This window comes from Octodon degus, unplaced genomic scaffold (assembly GCF_000260255.1).
Source record: "Octodon degus isolate 3935 unplaced genomic scaffold, OctDeg1.0 scaffold00014, whole genome shotgun sequence".
In the NCBI taxonomy this organism is placed as follows: Eukaryota; Metazoa; Chordata; class Mammalia; order Rodentia; family Octodontidae; genus Octodon; species Octodon degus.
Window position 1 is genome coordinate 23,543,345 of NW_004524590.1, and position 22,122 is coordinate 23,565,466.

General features: G+C 37.6%; 1 protein-coding gene across 1 annotated transcript in view; it reads left to right on the plus strand.

Annotated features, from left to right (window-relative positions):
• The window catches only part of Thsd7b (thrombospondin type 1 domain containing 7B), a 1,039,160-nt gene that overhangs the window by 349,976 nt on the left and 667,062 nt on the right, over positions 1 to 22,122 (plus strand). The window contains exon 5 of the mRNA XM_004626384.2: positions 1,523 to 1,692. Coding sequence (XP_004626441.1) covers positions 1,523 to 1,692 — 170 coding nt within the window. The remainder of the gene's footprint in view (positions 1 to 1,522; positions 1,693 to 22,122) is intronic.

Genomic DNA, 22,122 nt, shown 5'->3' on the forward strand with positions numbered 1-22,122 from the left:
AGCATGAGGAGGACCTATGCTCTGACCTTCAAACTCTTCCCTTATTCATACACATATGTTAAAGTCTGGAGAAAGTAACTTAGGAAAAAAGTTTGTCTGAATACTTTTGCTTCAGCAGGCTACTTTTTCGTGTGTGTACATGTAGTTCTGGGAAATCTGGAAACCAAACTCAAGGATTTTGCACGAGCTACCTCCCCAGACCTTTTAATTGCTTTTCTTTTTAGTTTTTGAGAGAGGATCACATTTATCAGTAACTTCTTAGGCTGGAATTGAACTTAAGAGCCTCCTGCTTCAGACTCCAAGAGTCTTGGGTTTCCAGGTTTACAGGACATCTTGCCTGGGTTACAATGGTCTTTGGGGATTTTTTAAAATAAGAGTAATGATTATTGGCTTTCAGTCTTTTAAAATAATAACTATAATTTTGTAGAGCTTGGCCACTATTACATTTGTTAAAGATTTGCTTCCTGATTTTGATATATCTGTTACTTTATGTCAATTTTATTCTAGTTTTATAAGACTAGGGTCTTGGTAAATGTTATTACTTTAATTGTTTTTCTAAGTTTTTATTTTAAATAATCACAAAGCCAATAATTTTACTTCAAATATGAAATAAAACAACAGATATTAATTTTTTCCTTTTTATTCCAAAATACAATGAGTCTATTTTATTTATGTGAATTCTGTGGGCCTGAGCTATGATTTCTCCCCCCAAAAAATTATGTCTGAACTAATTCTCTCAGGTGTGAATGCAGTGAGGTAATAGTATTTTGTTTTCTATGAATTATATATAAACTTCATTTTTTTTTCCTTATTAGGGTGTATGTTTGTGTGTCCATCTGTGTGTTCACATGAGTGTGTGTGTGTGTGTGTATGTATTAGAATGTTTCTTAGCCAGTTATCAACCTAGCAAATATACACCTATGTCAGTTTAAATGATAGCATGGCTGCACATGCAAAATTATTCATCAGTTAAATATAATGAGCCCAGAACAACTCATGTCTAATACTTACACCTTTATCACAATAGCAAGAGGTTGAATGGGTAGAAAAAGATTCCTTCACCAGGAAGACTGAAACATTGGAGATCATCGCTGCCCGTTTCAAATAACATATTCTCAAGTCTACATTCTGTCATGCTAATTACAGGCTAACTTTCACACAAAGTAAATTAGAAGTCTATGAAATGAAGCCTAAAATTTCAGCTGTCATTATGTAGGTTCCTTGGATTTTAGCTCCTCCCTCTTAACTTTCCTAGCTTCAAAGCTGAGAAAAATGTGCTATTTCTCTGTATTGTCTTCCCTCTTTTGGTCATTTTGTGCTACTACTAAAATAGGCTTCTGTGGCTTTGGCTAGGAAATAGAAGAAATTTAGCAGTTTGAAGCCAGTAGACTTCTCTATCCATAGGCGAGACATCCCTAGAAAGATACTTTTCATACATAGTTGATATTATGACTTGTTTTTTTTTAGAACTGTATATTTTCCTTATTGCCTCTTCTTCTTTCAAATAAATTGAACTGAACAGGTATTCCTGGAGAACCTCTGAATGGAAAGAATGCCAAGTGTCTCTCCTCCTGGAGCAGCAGGACCCTCACTGGCATATGACAGGACCTGTTTGCGGCGGTGGGATCCAGACCCGAGAGGTGTACTGTGCCCAGACTACACCAGCAGCCACGACACAGAGGGCCAAGGAAGGTAGGCAGTCAGTTCAGAACAGATATGCTGCTGGCTGGAAGGAAAATTAACTCCAATACCATCCCTAGTGTTCTTGATGTACTGGATGCTGACATGTTCATAGATTTAGTATTTGTTTTGTCAACCACTTGCAAACTAGCCACAAGTGTTTTAACTTGCAGAAATTTAGAATAGTTGAGCATATAGTAGTGATTGATGGTAACTTCAGGGACTGAGTTAGCTCAGAATCTAGCACTTGTCTAACAGGTACAAGGGCCTGGCTTCCATCATAATGTGGGAAAAAGGAAGGCTACAAAAAGGTCTCTAGGAAAGTTAAACAAGCAATCAAGAAATTATTTAATGAGTGTGACCAAAATTAATGGTACATGCTAATGGGTTTGTATGCTGGAGTTAATAATGAATGAATAAATAACATTCTTGATGTTCTCCTGAGGATGTGTCTGTGCATGTGTGTGCACGCGTGTGTGTGCGTGTGTGCGTATGTGCTTATGTGTGTGTGCTTCTGCATACATTTCTGCATTTTATTTAATTTTTCAAATTTTTATTTTAATTTTTTCATACTGGGAATCAAACTCACAACCTCATCCTTGCCAGGCAAGTGCTGTGACACTGAACTAAATCTCTGGTGATTTCTGCATTTTAAATGTCAAGGATACAGTGTGGGCTTTTGTCCTCCACATTTTAATTTATCTGAGGAGTTAAAAAAGGATCAGTATGAAGAGGAGGGAAAGACAGTAGCTTCTCTCTATTAAGCATGCTAAACTTCAGCCCTTGGTCCATTTGTTATAAGACTTGGGATAATGACAGCATTTGGACGGGAACACTTGCTCAGATTTATGTAAGTTAGTTGAAAAACCAGGAGTGCTCAACAATGCCTGTACTCTAGGCTAATGGGTGGCCTCTTCCAGCCACATGGGAGAACACAAGCTCTTGAAGAGATAAAGGGGGAATGTTGCCTTGTGGTCACACATTTCTGCTGTAAGCCTTGGGTAAGAGAGCCACAAGCAGGCTTTCTTGCTATTGAAATGCATCCCTTTGCTTCTGTAAAGCTTTTCACATTACTTTTAGTAACATGGCCTTTCAGGGTTCCGGGGGCATCTATAGCCATAACTTTGATTGATGTACCTTATGGATAAGGTACATCCATAGTATATTTCTTCAAAAAGTCCACATTTATGAGCTAGATACATATATTTGTTGTAATACAGGGGACTGAACGCTTTGTCAGTGAGCTACATCCTCCAACCTTTTTAAAAATGTTGAGACGAGATTCAACAAAGTCACTAAGTTGCCCGGGTGGGGCTTGAATTTGTGGTCCTCTTGCCTCAGCCTCCCAGAGTGCTGGGATAACAGATGTGCACCACTACACCTGTAAACAACTTGATTTATTTAAAGAAACAGTAATTAAATGCTCCTCTTATTCACTTATGGAAGTTGCATCCTTTCTTTTACAAGGAAAAATGACTTTGCTTACTCTTATGAATTTCATTTCAAAGAACAGAATTTAGATGAAAAGCTCCAGGTTTTATTTCAAGTTTTGGTGATCTTTCCATCTTACTGCTTCCCTTCTTCACTTTAATGACTGTTCAGTAGTTCTAGGCTCTTCAAGGATCAAAGCATCGGTAAAAATTTTGTAAAATTGATGCACTATGGCATACTTATTTTCAGGTTCAACTTTTAATCCTGTATTGAAATTTTCACCTGCTAAAGTTTCATGTGTGAAAATAGTTTTTCTTATGGGTCATTTATTTCTAAAGTTCCTTCAACCTTAATATTTCCAGCTTTCATATTAGAAAATGTGAAATGAAAGGGCTTAGAAATAGAATTTATTCATGTGATAAACCAAGAACAAGTTAAATTTAAAAATCAAGAAAAGATATTGGCTAGGTTATAACTCAGGAAAATACTGCCTGTTATCAATCAATGGATCTGTCGGTCTATTTATATATCTATCTGCCCTCTTAACACATAAACACCCCCCCACAAGCACACACACAGAAGTGCATGCACACACACACACACACACACACACACACACACACACGAACACACTGTATATCTCACCTATATATTTCAGATGTATTATTTGGTATCAGGTGAAAATGGCTATTATAGTAATTATACTTCACTTGGCTTTGAATTGTTAAATGCATCAGTCACCTTATCCACCCAACTAAGACTGTCTTTACAGGCTGAGCCTAGAGTTGGTATTAAAAGAGTACAGAAGCCATGAAGATACATTGGGTAGAGTGCCATGACTTAACATATTTTGTTTTGTAGGTATTCATTCCTACTTGGAAGGAATTTTGATGAGCCACATCAACATTATACCACTCTTTTAATTCATTCATGTGAACTTAAGTAGTATGCAAACTTATTAACATGCATAAAATCATTTTTTTCAGAAATAATTTGTTATGTACCAGCTATATTCTAGGTTATATACCAGGCACTGTTTCCCATAATTTTCCAGTTTTAAGTAGAAAAACAATTTAATCCGTACACTATAGGGTCTTAAATTCTGTGATTGCTGTGTATAACATATTGGTAAAACCATTTGACGATGCCTAAGCACAATCTTTACAGAAAAGGTAATGCTTGGTCAGAAGAAGGATTGGGTAGAATGAAGTGTTGGGAAGAAAACATGGATATTAATAGAGATGTTTATGTTGGCTGGTGGTATAAACACTTGTGTGAGGAGACCTCCAAGTAAAAGGAAGTTACAGGGAAGCTGGCATACTAGGCGTTCTTTGTAGAGTTAATACATGATTTTTGAGAGTATGGGTAACCACTGCAACCCATTTCCCCCCTATCGTAGGCTTTTCAAGTGGGGAAAACCTCTCATACGCTTAGCTGTATAGAAGCATGTAGAGATGTCAGGAAAATTCTCACACATGGTCTTGTCCTGTTTACAAACTTATCTGATTATTGAGGACAGTTTTGAGATATGAAATATAATCATTTATATGCTGAATAGATGGAAAGATTGCCTAAGGAGCAGTTGGCAGAGATGTTTCACCATCACTTGAAGGACTGAACTTTTCTTTTACATCACTTTAGAAATTGGCTTAAAAACAAAAAAGAAATAGGCTTTAAGTCATGAAGCTTACCTTGGTATGAGAATAAGGTGTTAGAAAAGTAGTGTGCTAAACTTGCATTAGTGTCAATCAAGAGAGGAAATGAAACTGTTTAAACATGGTGATAGCCTTTTTCCTTGCTTTGTGCTAACACAGAGGCAGAGAACTGAGTGAAATGACCTTTGCTAATTAACAGCCGCATACTTGATGCCAGTTCACATGAGGCCAGGAGTGATAAGGCTTTTGGCCAAATGCTTCTACCTTGGAAACAGTCACAATTATTGAGATTCCGGGTGTTGAGTAACATCCACAAAGGCAAATGGAAGATAATTGTCAGTAGGCTGGTCTGAGTATTTCCCACATGAAGCACACAGGGATGGAAGGCTGTGGGGGAGGCCAGGAAATGGAAGCCATTGCTGCAGGTCCTTATCAAGCAGGAAATGGAAAGAAAGGAGGCCAGTAGGTAAAGGGTGTGTGTGGGGAGGGGGTGCATGGAGGAGGAAAAGGACAACTTAATAAAGTGTATCTCAGGGATCTTCCTTTCCATTTGGCCATGTTATCTCTCTATGTATATCTTAAACCTATGAACAGTCTAGGATAGAGTTTGGGACTTGAAAGCTCTGCTTTCCAAAGGATATATTAGAGGATCCTAGGTTCACGGGCATCAAGATCTCTACTATTGACGTCATTTCCTTTTGTGAGAAGAATACTCAGAATGTCACCCTGTCATGTGCTGGCTTAGGATGCATTATTTCCTAAATTTTCTCTTATGAAACAAGTAGGCAGGCTGGTGAATGTAACAATGCAAATGAAGCTCTGCTTCATCGGACAGGCAAATACAGAGCATTTAAAATAAAGCATGGATTAGACCAGACAGGTAGATATGAATATAGGTTAAATATTTTCTCTAAAAACATACAATCTCAACCAAGTTTAGGAAAGGAGAAAAGAGACATTAAATATTTAGTGACAACTAGGTCACCAGGAATCTAAACTAATGTTGTTTTTCATTGCTTCTGTATCTAAATTCAAGACTTTTAAAATCAATAGTAACAAACTCATCTCAGTTAGATATAGAAATGTTTATTGAATAACTATCCTTCACAAATATGTTAAAGAGTTTCTGCTTTAAGCATTTGTGAAGCTATCAGACATTTCTTGACATTAAGGTTTCCTAATTAACTTGGCTCAAGATAAAGTTTACAGTGCAATTTAAGTGAGAATAGGAGAGAACTACCTGGAAAAATGAGAGAGGCAGGATACCTGAGAAAGCCACTGAAGAGAGTTTGCTCCTAGGAAATTCTGGTGGTTTGGGGAAAACAAATTATATTGATGGCATGTGGGCCCTACCTAACCTGATCCCCTAAATAAGGATATCAAGTGATCCAATGATTTTGTAGCAGCATTTCTTCTTCCTTAACCCTTAAGCACTACATCTGTGCTGTTGTAGCAACACACCCCTTTCTATCTGGTTTCTCACTATTTGTATCATTGCCTTTTTCACCCCTCCAGCTTAATGCCCTTGAAGGCCGTAGTTGGTGTCATCCTCCTTTGTCTTTCTCAGTGCCAGGACTCATCACAAAAAATGCTAATGGAGTCTCCTTGAGATGAAAGAGTTATTTTTTTAATTCCTCTTTTTTTTTTGGGGGGGGGTTCTTTTTCTTCCCTGTTAGCACAAAGAAAGGAATTATTTTACTCTTGACAAACAAAGTTTGATCTTTTTTGCTAGATACTAGAATTTTATGGCAAGGCCAAGTGGCCCAACACTCTTGGCTGGAATCTGATCCAGTGGAAAAATATGAAAACGCTCATAGGGAAGGATAAGGGAGGAAGATAAAGAAAAGGAAAAAATGGAGATGCTTAGCAGGGGTTCAGAAGGTTCTGGAATAGTTGTTTTTCCCAATGGTCTTGACCCATGATATATTAGTTGATTCTGAAATAATTTCAATGCTAAATATAGTCATGTTTTTCTCTAGAGTGAACAGTATATGGAAAGCTCTAGTTGTATAAAGTTTTATATCTTTACCAGTATCACATTTGATTTCTTAAGTATTCTAGGAGTGGAGATGAGACAGTTAAGCAAATAACTACAGAATTTAGATAAATACCTTGGGAAAATTAATTTCAAGGAAGGACAGATTAAACCAGTAGCATGTGAGGGACATATATGAAGGACCTAAATCCTTGGTTTATGAAAGAGCAGCTTTTTACTTAGCCCTTGAAGGGAGGACTTGGTTTAGATGGGGAACATTGGAACAGGGACAGAAACACAGAAAAGCAAATAACGCGAACAAAGATACCAAAGTGGAAAGCCACAGGATATGCTTAGTGTAAAAGGAATAATCAGGCTATGCACAACTATGAGATAGATGATGGTAATAGCTATGGACTGATGATAGAGAAGAAGAATTGCAGCGTATGATTTTAGGCCTCATGATTACTAGAGAGCAGAACTAGAGCTGTATGCTTCTCCTTTCTCCATCCCTATCCAACACTTCGGATTCCAATGCTGGACAGCTTCCACACCTATGCATTTGGAGCCAATCACTGTCTGCCCACTGCCCACTGCTCTACACCATCACTCCATCACCTTTGCATGGGCTTAGACACGTTTCCCTGCCAGCCACTGCTGCTTAGAAACTGTCTCTTCAGGTAACCTTTTGTGATGCATTTGTGCTCCTCATCCTCCATAACTCTTTATGTCACTCATTGTCATTGATTATTGGTGGGTACTGTTCACTAGTCTCCTCTATTAATTATGGGGTTGATGACATTTTTCATTTCATTCACTGTTGCCACCTAGCACTTTCATCATTTAACTGGCACTTAAAGGATGCATATTGAAAACCAACTTTCTTTATGTTCTCACCTTCCTTTTGCCACATTCTTTCACTTGGTTAATGCTTTACAAGCCTGAGGCTGCTGGTCTATTTTCAGCCTTAGATACATATGGGATGCATAGTATGTGGCTTCCTCAGTCATAGCCAAAGAGCTGGATATCTCACTCTGGTGGGTACCAGTTGAGAGTGCAGAAGACTTGGATCCCAGAGCAATTGGCCTTGATGAGTGGGAATCAAGGTCAAGGAGGGAGCCTGCTTCCACTGCCCCTGTGTATTATGTCCATGAGCATCTTCTTCTTAGAATTTGATTTTGGGGGATGGTGAGAATCTTATTTGTCTAGACCACATGGATCTGCCAGGTGATAGGTATATAAAGTTGTGGTTTGATATGAAACTATAGTTCGTACACTAGCATATCATATAGATTTGCTTCATATTTTTCTTACTGTATTCCTGTTATTTCTTTAAGGCCAATCCTTTCTGACTTTGTACTTCACAAATAAAATGTGTGTTAATACCAAATTCTCATTGTAGGTTCTGCTTTCCAGAAGATTTTCACTTCATAAAATTGGATCAATATGTGTTGAAAGAATGAAAAACTACATTTTAAATGTCATTACTACAGGCAAGCAATAAATGGGCCATTGGGAGCATGGGGTCCTTATCTCTTTTCCTCTTGCATTTTTCATTTCTGTTTTCTTCCTTCAGTTTTCTTTTTCCCCTTTTATATATGTCTTCTTGGGCATCGTCCAATTTTTTCATTTAATTTTCTCCCTTTCTCCTTCTTTTCATCTTACATGAATCTTGAGAAAAAGAACAGCTTTATTCATTGTGGTAGACTTCGTAGTAGTTAGCACATTGCTTGGCAAAAAATAGATAAGATCTCAATAGATATTTTTTAAGCAAATTCATATAAACTTCTGTATCATCTAACATTTAATTTTAGGCATCGCTTTTACTTTCAGAAAGCTTGCTCTTTATTCCACTGCTTATACACACCTACATTTCATTAATGATGAGTTAAATTCTCTTTTTCAGAATAGAAAACTGCATACAAGAAAAAAAATGCTGAGACTATAATATTCACAATCTTTAGCTGAGTGTCTCACTCAGTTCATTTTGTCAGCTGGATTGGAACTTTCTCGAACACCAAGTGAGAGATAATGAGGTTCTTCTAGATGGTGGAATTGTTAAACAAAGTTATTATTTCTAAATCTATTTCTCCAGCATCATTAAATATACAAATGCTCCTGGGAAGAAGGATTTAGAAAAAATAAATACTATTTATTGTCCAAACCTTACTGCACAAAAGTTTTTCTATTTGTTTAATTTTTAGTTCTGGGGGATGAAACCTTTGTACTGAGCCACACCCTCAGCCCTTTTTCCTTTTGATGTGGTCTCACCAAGTCACTTGTCCAGGTGAGACTGGGACTTACGGACCTCCTGCTTCAGTTTCCAAGATTGCAGGGATTCCTGGTGTGTGCCACCAGATCCAGTAGGAAAGTTTTAACATTCTCACTATCTTACTCTATTTGACAATGTTTCCCAAACTGTATTTTCAACTTCTCCTTAGATTCTGTTCTTAAGTTAGAACAGTCACTTAATAAAGGTCTTGATTTGCTAAACAACAGTTAAGTGACTCATCATGTCCTCTGGGCATTTCTTTTAGGCATACTGAGTGAGCAATTGATTCCTCTGTCCAAAGAAAAGCTGGAAACCTAGATGCAATATAAAGTTACTTCTAATTCCAAGATCTTATTTGTCTTAAGATATAATGCGTCACTGTAGCATGTTTTATTCTTTCAAGGTCTTTTTTTTTTTTCTTTTTTCTAGTAGTAAGTGAAGTTGTATGTGTTGATGGTGTTTCCATATATGTATATGATGTACAATAAATAAATCAAATTATTTAACATATGTATCACTTCACACAATTATTTTTTTTTGCTAAGAATTTTTAAGCTCTACTTTCTTAGCCTGTTCTCAAGTATCCAATAGATTCAGATAACTGTAGTCTAGTGAAGTACAATTGATCTCTCAAACTTATTTCTCCTAAGATGTGCTTTTCTAAAACTTTATATGTATTTGTGATTCTCATCAGACTTTATTTTCTCAAGGCCTGGAGCTCATTCCTAGACACAGCTATTTCTGTTTAAATAATCTTTTAGCATTTTAACTCATTGCTGACTGCATTGGACTTCTCACTCTCCTCACCACGACTGTGTTAGCACTTTGTCTACAACTCTATGAAACCTTCTTGATATTCCATTTCTACTCATCCCTGCGCACACATTCAACCTATCACCATTTTAATTGACCTCCAATTACAGCTTATTTATTTTCATCTCTCTTTGCACCTAGCACTATTTTTCACATGGACTGCCGTAATAGTTTCACCAATTAACTGAATTTTGTTTTTCTATTTTTGCCCTTGCCTAGATAGCATGAGGCGAGATGGCTCTTCAGAGCAGCTACTTCTGTTCACATTCTCTCTCTCTCTCTCTCTCTCTCTCTCTCTCTCTCTCTCTCTCTCTCTTTGCAAACTGGGGATAGAACTCAGGACCCTGTGCTTCCCAGGCAAGCACTTATTCTACTGAGCTATCTCCCTAGGCCTCACATCTTCTCTTCATCACTTATGATCTGTGTAGCGTTGGATAAATTGCTTCAGCTTCCCCATCTTTAAGACAGAAACAATGGTAATTCTTAGCTCATGGGAGTACCATGAGAGTTTAATAAACACATGCACAAAAATACACTGTGTACAATTCTTGAAACAAAATCTTGTATAAAAATCACTATTGCAACTAATAACTGTCAGATGTTTTCTTCTCCACATTCTTATCAAAGCAGTCGATGTGAAAGCTTGAGTGTGTCATTTCATGCAAAATCATTTCATATGTCTCTTCTGAACTCAAGCATCTTAATATCACCTTTTCAGCCATGAATGATTTTTCCCCTGCCCGTGTCTCCAGCTCAGCTCACTCTAATCTCCTTCACATTCATTCTGTCCCACACATTGTGTAGGCTCTGACAGGTTAGTTAATCATTCACTACCTGTGCTTCCTTTTGTGGCCAGAAGCTCCCATTGCTCCACCCAGGAGCAGAAATTGTGAAGATCCCAGGACGTGTTAGAGGCTTCACTTGAGGTGGACACACTTCCACTGTCTCCTGAGGAGAGGTGCCTTTGTTGCCCTGCCTCAGCACTCAACAGTGAAAGAAGGAAGGTTGGGAGTTCCTGAAAAATGTGGCCATTGGATAGCAATCCATGTTCTAGCAATAATATTTACTGTGGAGAGAAGCACGAGTGGCTGTCCCCTCCATAGATGTTGTTTTCTGTTACACATTTGTATTGGTTTCCTACTGCTTCCATGATCACAAGTTTAATGTCTTATAATAAAAAAGTCTTAAAATGATACAGACTCTTTTATTTGCAGTGAAGGAGGTCAGTAGTGTCCAGTGGCTAACACTGGGCCACAATCCAGGCTTTTGCAGGACTACCTTTTTGTTGGGGACTGTAGGGGAGAATTTGCTCCTGTGTTTTCTGCCTTTTAGAGGTATTCTTTCTTTTGAATCTTGGGACTTTATCTTCAAAGCAGAATAATACCTTCAAATCATTTTAGACTGTAATTCTTCTGCTTCCTTTTGCCTTTTATAAGAAACCTTGTTATGACCTTGGATCCCGCTGGAAAATCTGGGAAGCAAGATCCCCTAAACTAAAGATCACTTTATTAACAACCTTAAAGCCATTTGAAACTTTAATTTTTTATTTTTCAGGCAACCTAACATATTCATAGGTTTCCCAGAGTAAGATGAATATATCTGGGTGTTCAAAATCCTGCATGTCCAAACATCTTTTCTTTATACTGAGAAATGAATGAAATTTTGGGTGGTCTTAAAGTTAAGCAAGAGGGCAGCCTTGACAAGGTGTGGGTCATATGCTATAATGTCAACACAAGGGGATCAATTTGCATCCTTATTAAGAAATCCTGCTCTGATGTTTGGTTCGCTAGATTTGGGCACTGGCTTACTCATTCCTTAGATAGTTGCATGATGTTGGGCAAGTCCCACAGCCTCTGTATGCCTCCAGGTTTTTCATCTGTAAATGGAGATAATAGAGTTGTAGGGAAGACCCTCTTTTATAAAAGAGAAAAATCACAGCACAGTGCCTAACATACATAGTAAAAGGCAGAAGATAGTCTTGTTTTCCTTTTAAGGTATTCACATATGCCAGATATTTAGGAAGAATAAGTCAACCTTAGGTCAAGAGGTCAAAGTCAATTTGGAGAGAAAAACACAAAAGTAAATTATATGGGTGGAATATGATTGATTTTATGCTACAGGTATGTAAAAGGTATTTTTCTGTTTTTTTAAAAAATGTATTTACTTATTTATTTACTTGGTTGGTATGGGGTCTCACTACACAACTCAGATTCATAGTGATCCTCCTGTCTCAGCCTCTCCAGTTATGGGATTACAGGCGTGTGCCACTATACCCAGTTTCTGTGATGGTCTCAGTATGGGACAGCATGGTATGTGGTACTGGGGATGGAATCTGAGTCCTTGTGCTTTCCAAGAAGTCACTTAGACTGCTTAGCTGCCTCCCCAGCCCTAAAAAGCATTTTTCTTTCCCTTTCTTTCTTTCTTTGTTCTTTTTTTATGGTACTGGGGATTGAACTCAGGCTCTTGAGCTTGCCAGGCAAGCACTTATTCTACTGAGCTAGCTCCCTGACCCCTAAAAAGCATTTTTCAAATCCATAATTAAGCAAGAATCCTAGAAAAGGAAAGGAATATATATATTTTAAGTTTTCTATCTATAAAATTGGAGATGCTACAGCTTCTACATCTATAAAATTAAAGAGCTAAAATATGATGCTCCAAAAGGAACTTTTCTTTCAGAAATAAGATTATATGGCCTGCTCTCTTTGAGGTATAAAATTCAAAACGTTTCAGAGCCAGTTGAGCATGATTAGACACTGGCCTGCATTCTTTTTTGCCTTACTAATGATATCAGGTGTTTACGAGCAGTTTTTTCTTTTTTTCCCCATAATTATATTGAGAAATAAATAGCAATGAGACAGTTTCAAATCAAATTGGTAGGACAGTTCCAATAATTAATACATTGAATACTGCCTTCCTAGTGGTTATTTGTTGTACAAGAGGCAGACATCATATCCTATTTACAAATACTGTTACAACAAATCACTCTATTCATTAAGAGAATGCAACTATATATCTATCCTAACCATTTTGAATACACAGATACAAAATGGTCATTCCTCTATATCCCTTTTTTTTGTTTAGTTCCATTATTTAAATATTATAGGTGTGTGAACTCAGCAAAATATTCCAAAATATCCCAGTAGTCCATAATAGTATTGGGTCTTCCACTTCACTGGCAGCGTCAGAAGTTGTTGACCTGAGTCCCCTACAGCTCAACATAACAGCATGGCTTTACTTCTTGTACTTTGTTTTTATACTTTCCTGCTGGATGATTAAGATCAAGATAAAGCAGGACCTATGTAAAAAGAATTGTAGCTTTGGGGTCTGATAAGTTCAGTGAAATCCCCTCAGGATTTATCCTGAGACCCTGTACCTCACATTGTAGATCCTCTGTCAGTGTAGATACTGCTCTGTGAGTTCTCAGACTTTGGTGTGCACCCATAACTTATTGGAGCTTTGGTACTGTGCCAGAAACGTGCATATCAGAATCTCATTCAAGCTCTGTTGGTTGATTTTGAAGCAAGAAACCCACAGACTATAATTTAAGAAACTTTGTACTAGAACAGTTTTATACAACAAAAAAGTAAAGGTGAGGATTTGGGAACAGGTTATATTAGTACAAGTGATAAAATTTGGTCTTTTGCAAAGAATTTCCCAGTGCTATTGCTTAATTTGAATGGTTGGTAATAAAATAACTCCAGGGTTTCTTAAAATGCAGAGAATTTAGAAATAAGCAATTGTAAAAGAATTGTACAAAACCACTATAGAAAAGGCTGTTTGTAAATTCAAGTCTGAATAGCTATTTTTGTAGTTATAAGCTAACATGTTAATTCACAACTGTTTCATAAATACTGAAAGAACCTATAAAGTATTTTTCTCATAAAAAGAGTAGTTTATTACAGCAGTGTTAGTAGTTAAAGTTTTTTTTTTAAATGTGTTTGGCACAGGGTCTCACCATGCAGCTCAGACTCATAGTGATCCTCCTGTTTCAACCTCTCCAGCACTGGGATTACAGGCATACACCACCACCCGTGGTCTCAGTGGCTGGCTCAGTGTGCCCGGATCTGGGACCAGCACAGCATGTGGTGCTGGGGATCCAACTCCAGGCACCACACTTACCTAAACAGGTGCTTGGTCCACTCAGCTATCTCACCGGCCCTAGTCTGAGTAGTAAGCTTCATTCTAACAGTACAACACAGTTAGGACCACACGGTCATTGTCCACTTGACACATTCTGTGGTAAGATAAAGGCATCACAGTTTAGACATCCCAGGTTCTTATAAGGTGGATGAAAAGAAATCTGACATCCTTTGGTACAGAAGATGCCTTTTCTGTTTTCTAAGGACATGATAGCAAGAAGCCCTAAAATATGTATGAAAAATTTCCCCCCACACATGTGTACATATATGTACATATTAACGTATCCCTCTCCATGAAAACTCTAATAGCTGCACACGTTGTATAGTCCGCTTTTCCAATTACAATTGCAAACTGTTATCTCTGCTATTTGACACAATCATGTCTCTACATCCTCAAAAGTCATTAATTGACTAAAAATAACCACGAGTGCAAGGAATTTTAGGTGCTTTATCTTGTGGTATTAACATAGAAGGCAATGATTATAACCAAATCGTAACAGCAAAAATGTGTTTTATTGGAAGGTGAGACTACTCTTCTTGGAAATGTATGACATCGCAATGAATAAAATAGGTATTGTTGGTGCATTGAGGTATTGATGTGCAGTTTCCCCCGACAAAACTTTAAAAAATTGCATGAGATAAATATATAGTAGATTGGTTTCTGCTGCAGAAACTCTAGGGGTATAAAATAAAATGATCTTACTTTAATTTTTGGCCTCTATAGCTGATGGTCTAGAAATTGTAGTCCAGAAATTTAAAGGTTTACATTTATATTTGAGTTGCCTCCCATCGATCTCAACATAAAAATACTTTCCCCCTAAGAATTACCTAAGGGGAGCTAAATGGAACATATGTGAACTGACAGAACTAAGGATTTTTGTTCAGCAATATTCTAGAAAGTGAAAATGCTCAGCGAGTCCTTCCACTGGAGGCCTGCATGCTGCTGTTCCTGGCACCGCTGCTGCTGCCAGGCCTACAGTGAACGCTGAGAAGCCCCCGTTCAGCATTAGGACTCAACACCAACAGTGATGAGCGGGGGTGGGGAACAGTCTTTGCCAGCACCACTCTCAGGGTGTGTGGGCAAAGCTGCACTCGTGTGGTGTTGAGGAAGGCAGACATCGACCCGACCAGGAGGGCTGGAGAGCTCACTGAAAGTGACGTGGACCATGTGATCACCATCATGCGGAATCTGCGCCACGACACGATCCCAGCCTGGCTCCTGGTCAGACAGAAAGCTAGAAAGGATGTGAGCTACAGCCAGGTTTGGGCCAGTCGTCTGGATGGATAGCAAGCTCCATGAAAATCTGAAATGACTGAGGATCAGAGCCCAAGGGCCTGTGCCACTTCAACCCAAGACCAGCACATCTAGATCATTATAGACCATGGCCACACCAGGGGTGTGTCCAAGCAGAAATGAGCCTGAAAACCTTTTCTGTTAGTAAATAGTTTATATCTAAAAAAAATGCTAAGTGAAAATTTTGAATTTTTATGTTAGGGATGCTACATAATTAAATTCTATGCAAATATTTTAAGTGTGAAAAATTTTGAAGTCTTCAACAATATTATTCCCTAGAAATTCAGATAAGAGATAACCTATAAAACAAAAATGTCTAATTATGAGCTACTTTGATTTAATTAATTAATCACAACTTTGGGCCTTGCCATGCACATGCTAGAAAAGTGTTCTACGATTCCACTACATTCTACCCCCTTAAAGCTTTTTGCTGCTGAAGTAGAATTGCACTATATTGCAGAAACTAGTCCTGAATTTGTAATTTTTCTGCCTTAGGTTCTGGAGCAAATAGGATGACAAGTGTATACTGCTGCACCTGGTCTGGTTTTTTCTTTTTCAAAACAGTGATTTTTAAAAATTGTAAAAAGCCTGTCTATGATATTTTTCCTGAGGAAAAGTCCTAACATTATTTCCTGCAGCTCTTCCTTGTGTTATGGCCTATTATCTTATGGCTTTTACCATCTGTATTACTCATTGATATTTAATATCTGCCATCTCTATTGAGGGGCTGCTATTTTAGTACGTAAGATGGATAACCTCACTCAACTCCAGTCCCTTAACTGAGCAGAATCTATGACTTAACCTCCAGCACACATGCCATACTCACTGAGGTCTAATGACACATACCTAACTTGCATTATAGAAATTTCCAAATGTACATACTTATAGAAAATAATGATTGCTTTTGGCAAAAGAGCTTTAAGTGGAAATACTGAATTGGAAGTTTGATGAATTTTAATTCTGTCTAACACACTCAAGATGATGTTTACCCTGATTCTGGAAATTACTGTGCCTTTGCTTTCAATTTGCTCTTTTTTAAAGGTGAGAATAGTAAACTGCTGAGGGAGGATGTGTTTCTCTCCATCTTATAGCTATCACCTATATGTTTTGTACAGGCTAGTAAATATTAGCAATGTAAAATAATATGAACATAAAATTTTGTTCTAGAGTTTATGGGTGTGTAATATATATTTGTTATCAGAAATGTCTTCTTTTGTTGGAAATAAGGACAAAAATGTGCAATAGATCATGTGAAATAGGGAGAAACTCTTAAAAAGAAAATAGCAACTGGGATGGGGAAAGAACGAAAGTGAAGAAAACAGGATAAAAGAAAGATAAATGAAAACCAGGCTTTGTGAATGAGAAGAGGAAAAGAGGAGAGTTTAAAAGAAGGGGCTATGAATGTGGAAAGAAAGAGGATTTAATATATGACATGTAGACACAAGTTTCCTAACTGAATGTGGTCATTACATAACTTAAAATATTTTTTTCAGAAAAATAATGTATTATGTATGTTACGGATGCTTTATTTTTCTGAAGATTCTATATTTATAATTCTCTTTCCTATTAGTTGGGCTACACTGTAAAGCAAATTATTTTCCTATGTATACTACTGACAAGACACATCTAAACAAGTAATTTGAAGATGCTTTGCAATTCTACCATTGTTTAATTCCCATTATTTGGTTAGTGAAATTCTGTATCATTTCTCATTTTTTAAACTATACTTTTCTTTAAAAAATAAAGATATATCTTTCAAATACATGAATCACTTTTAGAGAACTTATTAAAGATTATAACTTGTGAAAGTAAGCTTTAATTATTTACTGACTTAATACTATCTCTCAGTTAAGAGGAACTATCATTGCAACTCAGACTAAAGAAATAGGGCCTTGGAATGGAGAAGAGGCTGAAGTATCATCGCTTAAGCAAGAATTAACAACTTTGTTGCATGTCATCCATGGTCTCCAGGGCTCTTCTGCAGCTTCTGATTCTGTAATGTCTGGGGCCTAGAAATTTGAAACTGTGTACAGTATGATAGATGATTCTTACCAGTAGAGAAGTTTAGGAAAGACTGTCATAATCTGACATTGGCCTGTGATATATGCCTCAGTTTCTAAAATTGGCCAGGTGCACACAAAAAGATCACAGCTTCGACTTTTTGGCAACTTGCTCAATATTCTACCCACTACTTTGGCCTGAAAGGAGTTTACTTTCAAAGTGTGTATCTTTTCTACTAACGTATGCTATTTCGCTCCCCACATTCATTTACTCTTTCTGCTTCCTTCCCAGCTTAATTCAGCAACTATTCGAATTCCATAAGAGGCAAGGTGTCCCCAGAAATCCCACAGTCCTCCGGAGAGCTTGTTTCCAATGAAAATCACCTTAGATAGGGGGTTCTTTGTGGTTTTAGCATCAAAGCTTTTAATGACTTCCTAACTTTAATTACTTTTTAGCTGAGACTTTGTGAATTCCTTTCTCCTAGTTGATTTTTGTGTCTTAGGTTGGTTTCACATGGTGTTTCTCCATGACCCTGCAGAAAACTCCTGTTGTGGTAATCTGTACCTAAATCCTTGAGAAATCTGTAACCTTTTGTGGAGACAAAGGTAATTATTTTTTAATTCAGTTTCCAAGTTATTTGAGGTGGAAGTAAGCTCAAAAGATGTGGCTAAATACCACTTATCAATCTGCTTACTCTAGGAACTCTGCAGCTCAATGTATTAAATCTTTTCTTTTGATTTCCCTTTCATCCTCCATAGAGGGGGAAACTGTGCAGTGTAATTTAGACCCTGCTATAGTTCAATGAAGTTTGCTCTTTTTTTATGTCAGATATAAGAATCTTAAAGGAGTTTTGTTTTTTTAATCCCAAATCCTATTTTGTCTATCAGTTTTACATAGTGATTTCTATATGCTATTTGTCAATAGAGGCATTCATTATCTACCCACTGGCAATTTATATTGTGGGATCTAGGTTCCAAATTCATATATCAGCCTGGTTTCTGAATATCTCAAAATTGTTTCCAAATAAGTTATGAGTGAGTGTTTTGGGGGGAAATGTAGAGCATGAGATATTTTTATGCAGATATACTTGATATCTGTGAAAGATAACAGAATATATCTGAGAATTTTGATATTTACCTAGAGCACTGTAAAATCTACAGAAAACAAAGGTCTTTGAAAAGTCAAGTAAGGACCACTTTGGAGGAGATGCTTTTCTTTTCTGTATTTAGGACAGGGTTTATCAGGTCTACAGGGTCTCACTATGGAGATCAGACTTGTAGTGATTCTACTGTTTTCAGCCTCCCAAGTGCTAGAATTAAAGGCGCACACCACCACACCCAGTCTCAGTAGTGACCTTAGCATGCTCTGTGGGCAGGGCTTGCATGACATGCTGGGGATCAAACCCCAGCCACTGAGCTCTGCCTAAGCAGGTGCTTTAGTCCACTGAGCTATCAGGCTGGCCATTCAAGGGAATGATTGAAGAAATGTGGATACAGGGAGCTGAGGATGTTTTGATGGCCATGGAATGGGATGGTCACCACACATCATTAATGTCTGATTCATTATTATGCTTTGAAAGTATATATAGGTTTCTGCCAATTTTCACAGAACTTGACTGTTTTATTCATTTTGATCTCCATAGTTGCTATAATATCTAGTCCTTCCCAGCCCCATTTCTCTTTTTTAAAAAAGGCATTCAAATGTTGGGTGATATGTGGTGTGGAGGCTGTTTTTGTTTTGTTATTTTTCTTTTCAGAGGAGAGCAATGCAACAGAGCCTTTCTCTTGGCAGGAAAAACTTTTTTCTTATATTTGTATTGCATGATGTCTAGTTTTTTCATTAATTGCACTCCACATAAAATTCTTATCAGCTCCAAACGAAGCCTTCTTTCCATTTACAGGTAAAGTTTAGAATTTGAAATATGACTTCAACACTGTTGTTGTAATTTCTGTTACTGTCACTAAAATGGTAGTTGAATCATAAGAACTACAACTTAAAAGAAAGTTGAGAGACGCAAACGTCTCTCAGACAGAGGGAATTCTCCATGAAAACATCCCAGAGTGTGATTCCAGGTTGCATATTAGCGATGAGTAATTTATTACTCTATGAAGTTGCAATTATTATATGGACAATTCCCTTACATTAAATTGCCTCATTTCTATCCATTTCTTCCAGTTTGGTGCTTACAAGCAACATAAAAGTTAATCTATGTCTCATGTAAAGCCTATTAAATGTTTAAAGACAGCCACAGTGTAGTCTGAACATCTTCTCTTTTTATCAGATATCCCCAGTCTTCAACATTTTCCTTTTGGGACATATTTTTATACCTTTTCATCATAAAGGATGCTTAATTAACTATCTCTTAATGAAGTATGACTGCATCTTTTTCAAGTTATTCATATGTAAGAGTACACTGTGAATTTTGTCCTTTGCTACTATACTACATATCATAGCATATATAGTAGAATGTACTTTCTTTTTACATGATATTTCAAAATTGTTTTTTTTTCTCTACTTCTTTGCTTCAATTTCTTTTGTAGTAAGGCCTGGGACACTTACTTTAAAGAAACCGAAAAAGTCAGGTTCTCTGAGTGAGGTGGAGAAGTAGGAATAATGGCCTTTCTAGTTGTGAAGAGCCTGTGTAAGGTGAAGGTTGGGCAAATGCAGTGTAAACTTCTCTTCTACCCAATAAAGTACAAAAGAATCCTCACTGCAGCCATAGAGACAATGTAGGGGGGTAACTGTTACTTCCTCTAAAAGTGTGCCTTTCCTATTTTAATTAGAATATAAGTTACTTGGGAATTTTAAATATGCAAATTCTGATTATCACTCTGTGAGATGCACTCTGATTATCATTCTGTGAAGTTTCTAGAGGCTTCTAGATGCTCTATGGATCACATTTGAAGCAGTGTGGGCTACAAGTGTAATTATAAGTTCTCTACTAGCCACATTAAAATCTTGAAAAGAATATAACGTATTGCCTTTTAGTCCCATATGTCCAATTGATTATCATTACTGTTAGGTTTTTTGGTGGCACAGTAAAGAAATAAGAAACATACAAGAAATCTCTATTAACTAAGGACATGGAGAGAATTCCAGGGGTAATGAGAGGATCCTCTGGCCTGAGACAATGAAAGTTGAAACTTTTACAGACTTTTGTTATGGGTGGTTTTGATTCAATTACACATAACAGGGAGCTGGATCAGTAGAATAAGTGCTTACCTGGCAAGCATGAGGTCCAGAGTTCAATCCCTTGGTACTGAAAAAAAAAGAAAAAAAGATCAATTACACATAAGGTGTTGATTGAGGACTCTCCTGTGTGTACAGGAGAGGTGAGAGGAAATTGTGACAAGGACTGAGTTGGGGAGAATGGGAAAGTGGTCATTGGGAAGCTAAGTTGTTGCTTTAGGAGCTTCAGTTATGTTAGATGACCACCACAATAATATAGCAATTCATACTAGGGACAGAGCCTATCAATTTCAATACACAATCCACATAACTAGTGAACTATTTTAAATTCACTTTTATACTATTTCACATTTGTGTAAATTTAGTACACCATCTTCTGTTAGACTAACTGCATTTCAAATCCTGGCTAGTCATATGTGGCTACATGAGTGTAGGCTACATGCTGGGTAGTGAATTATAGGTCTAAAAAATTGGGTTTCTCAAAATCTGGGCTTTATTCCTATTGTTTTGGAGCTTGTGTTTTGTGTATCTAGGTGGTGGGGTAGCTCATCTACATCTCTTTCTTTGTCTGGTAATGTGATTGATTCTTTGAACACAGTGTCTCAGTTGCTTTTCTCTCATTGCTGGGACAAGATGCTCAACACCCAGAATTAACAAAGGAAAGATTAATTTAGCTCACAGTTAGTGGAGGTTTCAGTCCATTCTTGGCTGGGTCTAAGGCAAAGTGGCACATGGCAGAGGGCAGCAGTTCATGGTGGCAGCAAACAGCAAAGAGCAAGGGGAGGAGCAACGTCTGTGGAAGCGAGCAAGCTTCTTTCCCCTCCTTACATAATATTCAGACTAACCCCCTCCCCCAGGTTGGGTGTATCACTCACACCCATAATCCCAGCATTGGACTGTGAGTTAACCACAAACTCTAGAAGCCTCCCCATGACTGCATGGGGTTTTATAGAAACAACTAGACAGAAACCTCAACATTCTACTCCTGGGTCCCCCAAGGCTCATACACATTCTTTATGCAAAAAGCATTTTAATCCACCTCTAAGAGTTGCCAAAGTCCTAGCAGAATCACAGTTGCTGGAAAGTCCAATTCCCAAGTCTCCTTCAAGGTCTAAGGCAAACTCTTGGTTTTGAGACCCTGTAGAAATGAAAAGTTAAGCACTTCCAACTTGCAGTGGTACAAGAAAAACATTACCATTCCAAAAGATACAAACATCAAGACATAAAGAATTGGAACCAAAGCAAGTTCAAAATCCAGAAGAGCAAACATTAAGTCTTGTAGTTCCATGTGGAGTATCTGAAATAACTTGTGGCAAATTGTGAGCTTCATGTGGCTCTGCCTCTATGACACTTTTGGTGGTAGCTCCCATGGCTTCTCTCTTAGGCTGGATTTTCTCTCTTCTTGCAGCTCTTCTTAAACTATCCATGTTCCTAGCTTTTCCAAACTTCTGAGGTCTCTACTGCACTATAGGCTTCTCACTCTCTGCTTCACACACTGTCCTTTCAGGAGCAATTTGCATGGCTTCCCAGGCCTTCCTCTGACATCTAGGTGGAAGCCTTCTTAACCTCTTGCATTCTGCATGCACCTAAAACCAACACTATGTGATGATGCCAAAGTCTGCTGCCAGCTGGAGCAGTAGTCAGGTTTCTTTTCTCTTGGCTGCAGAGGTCAA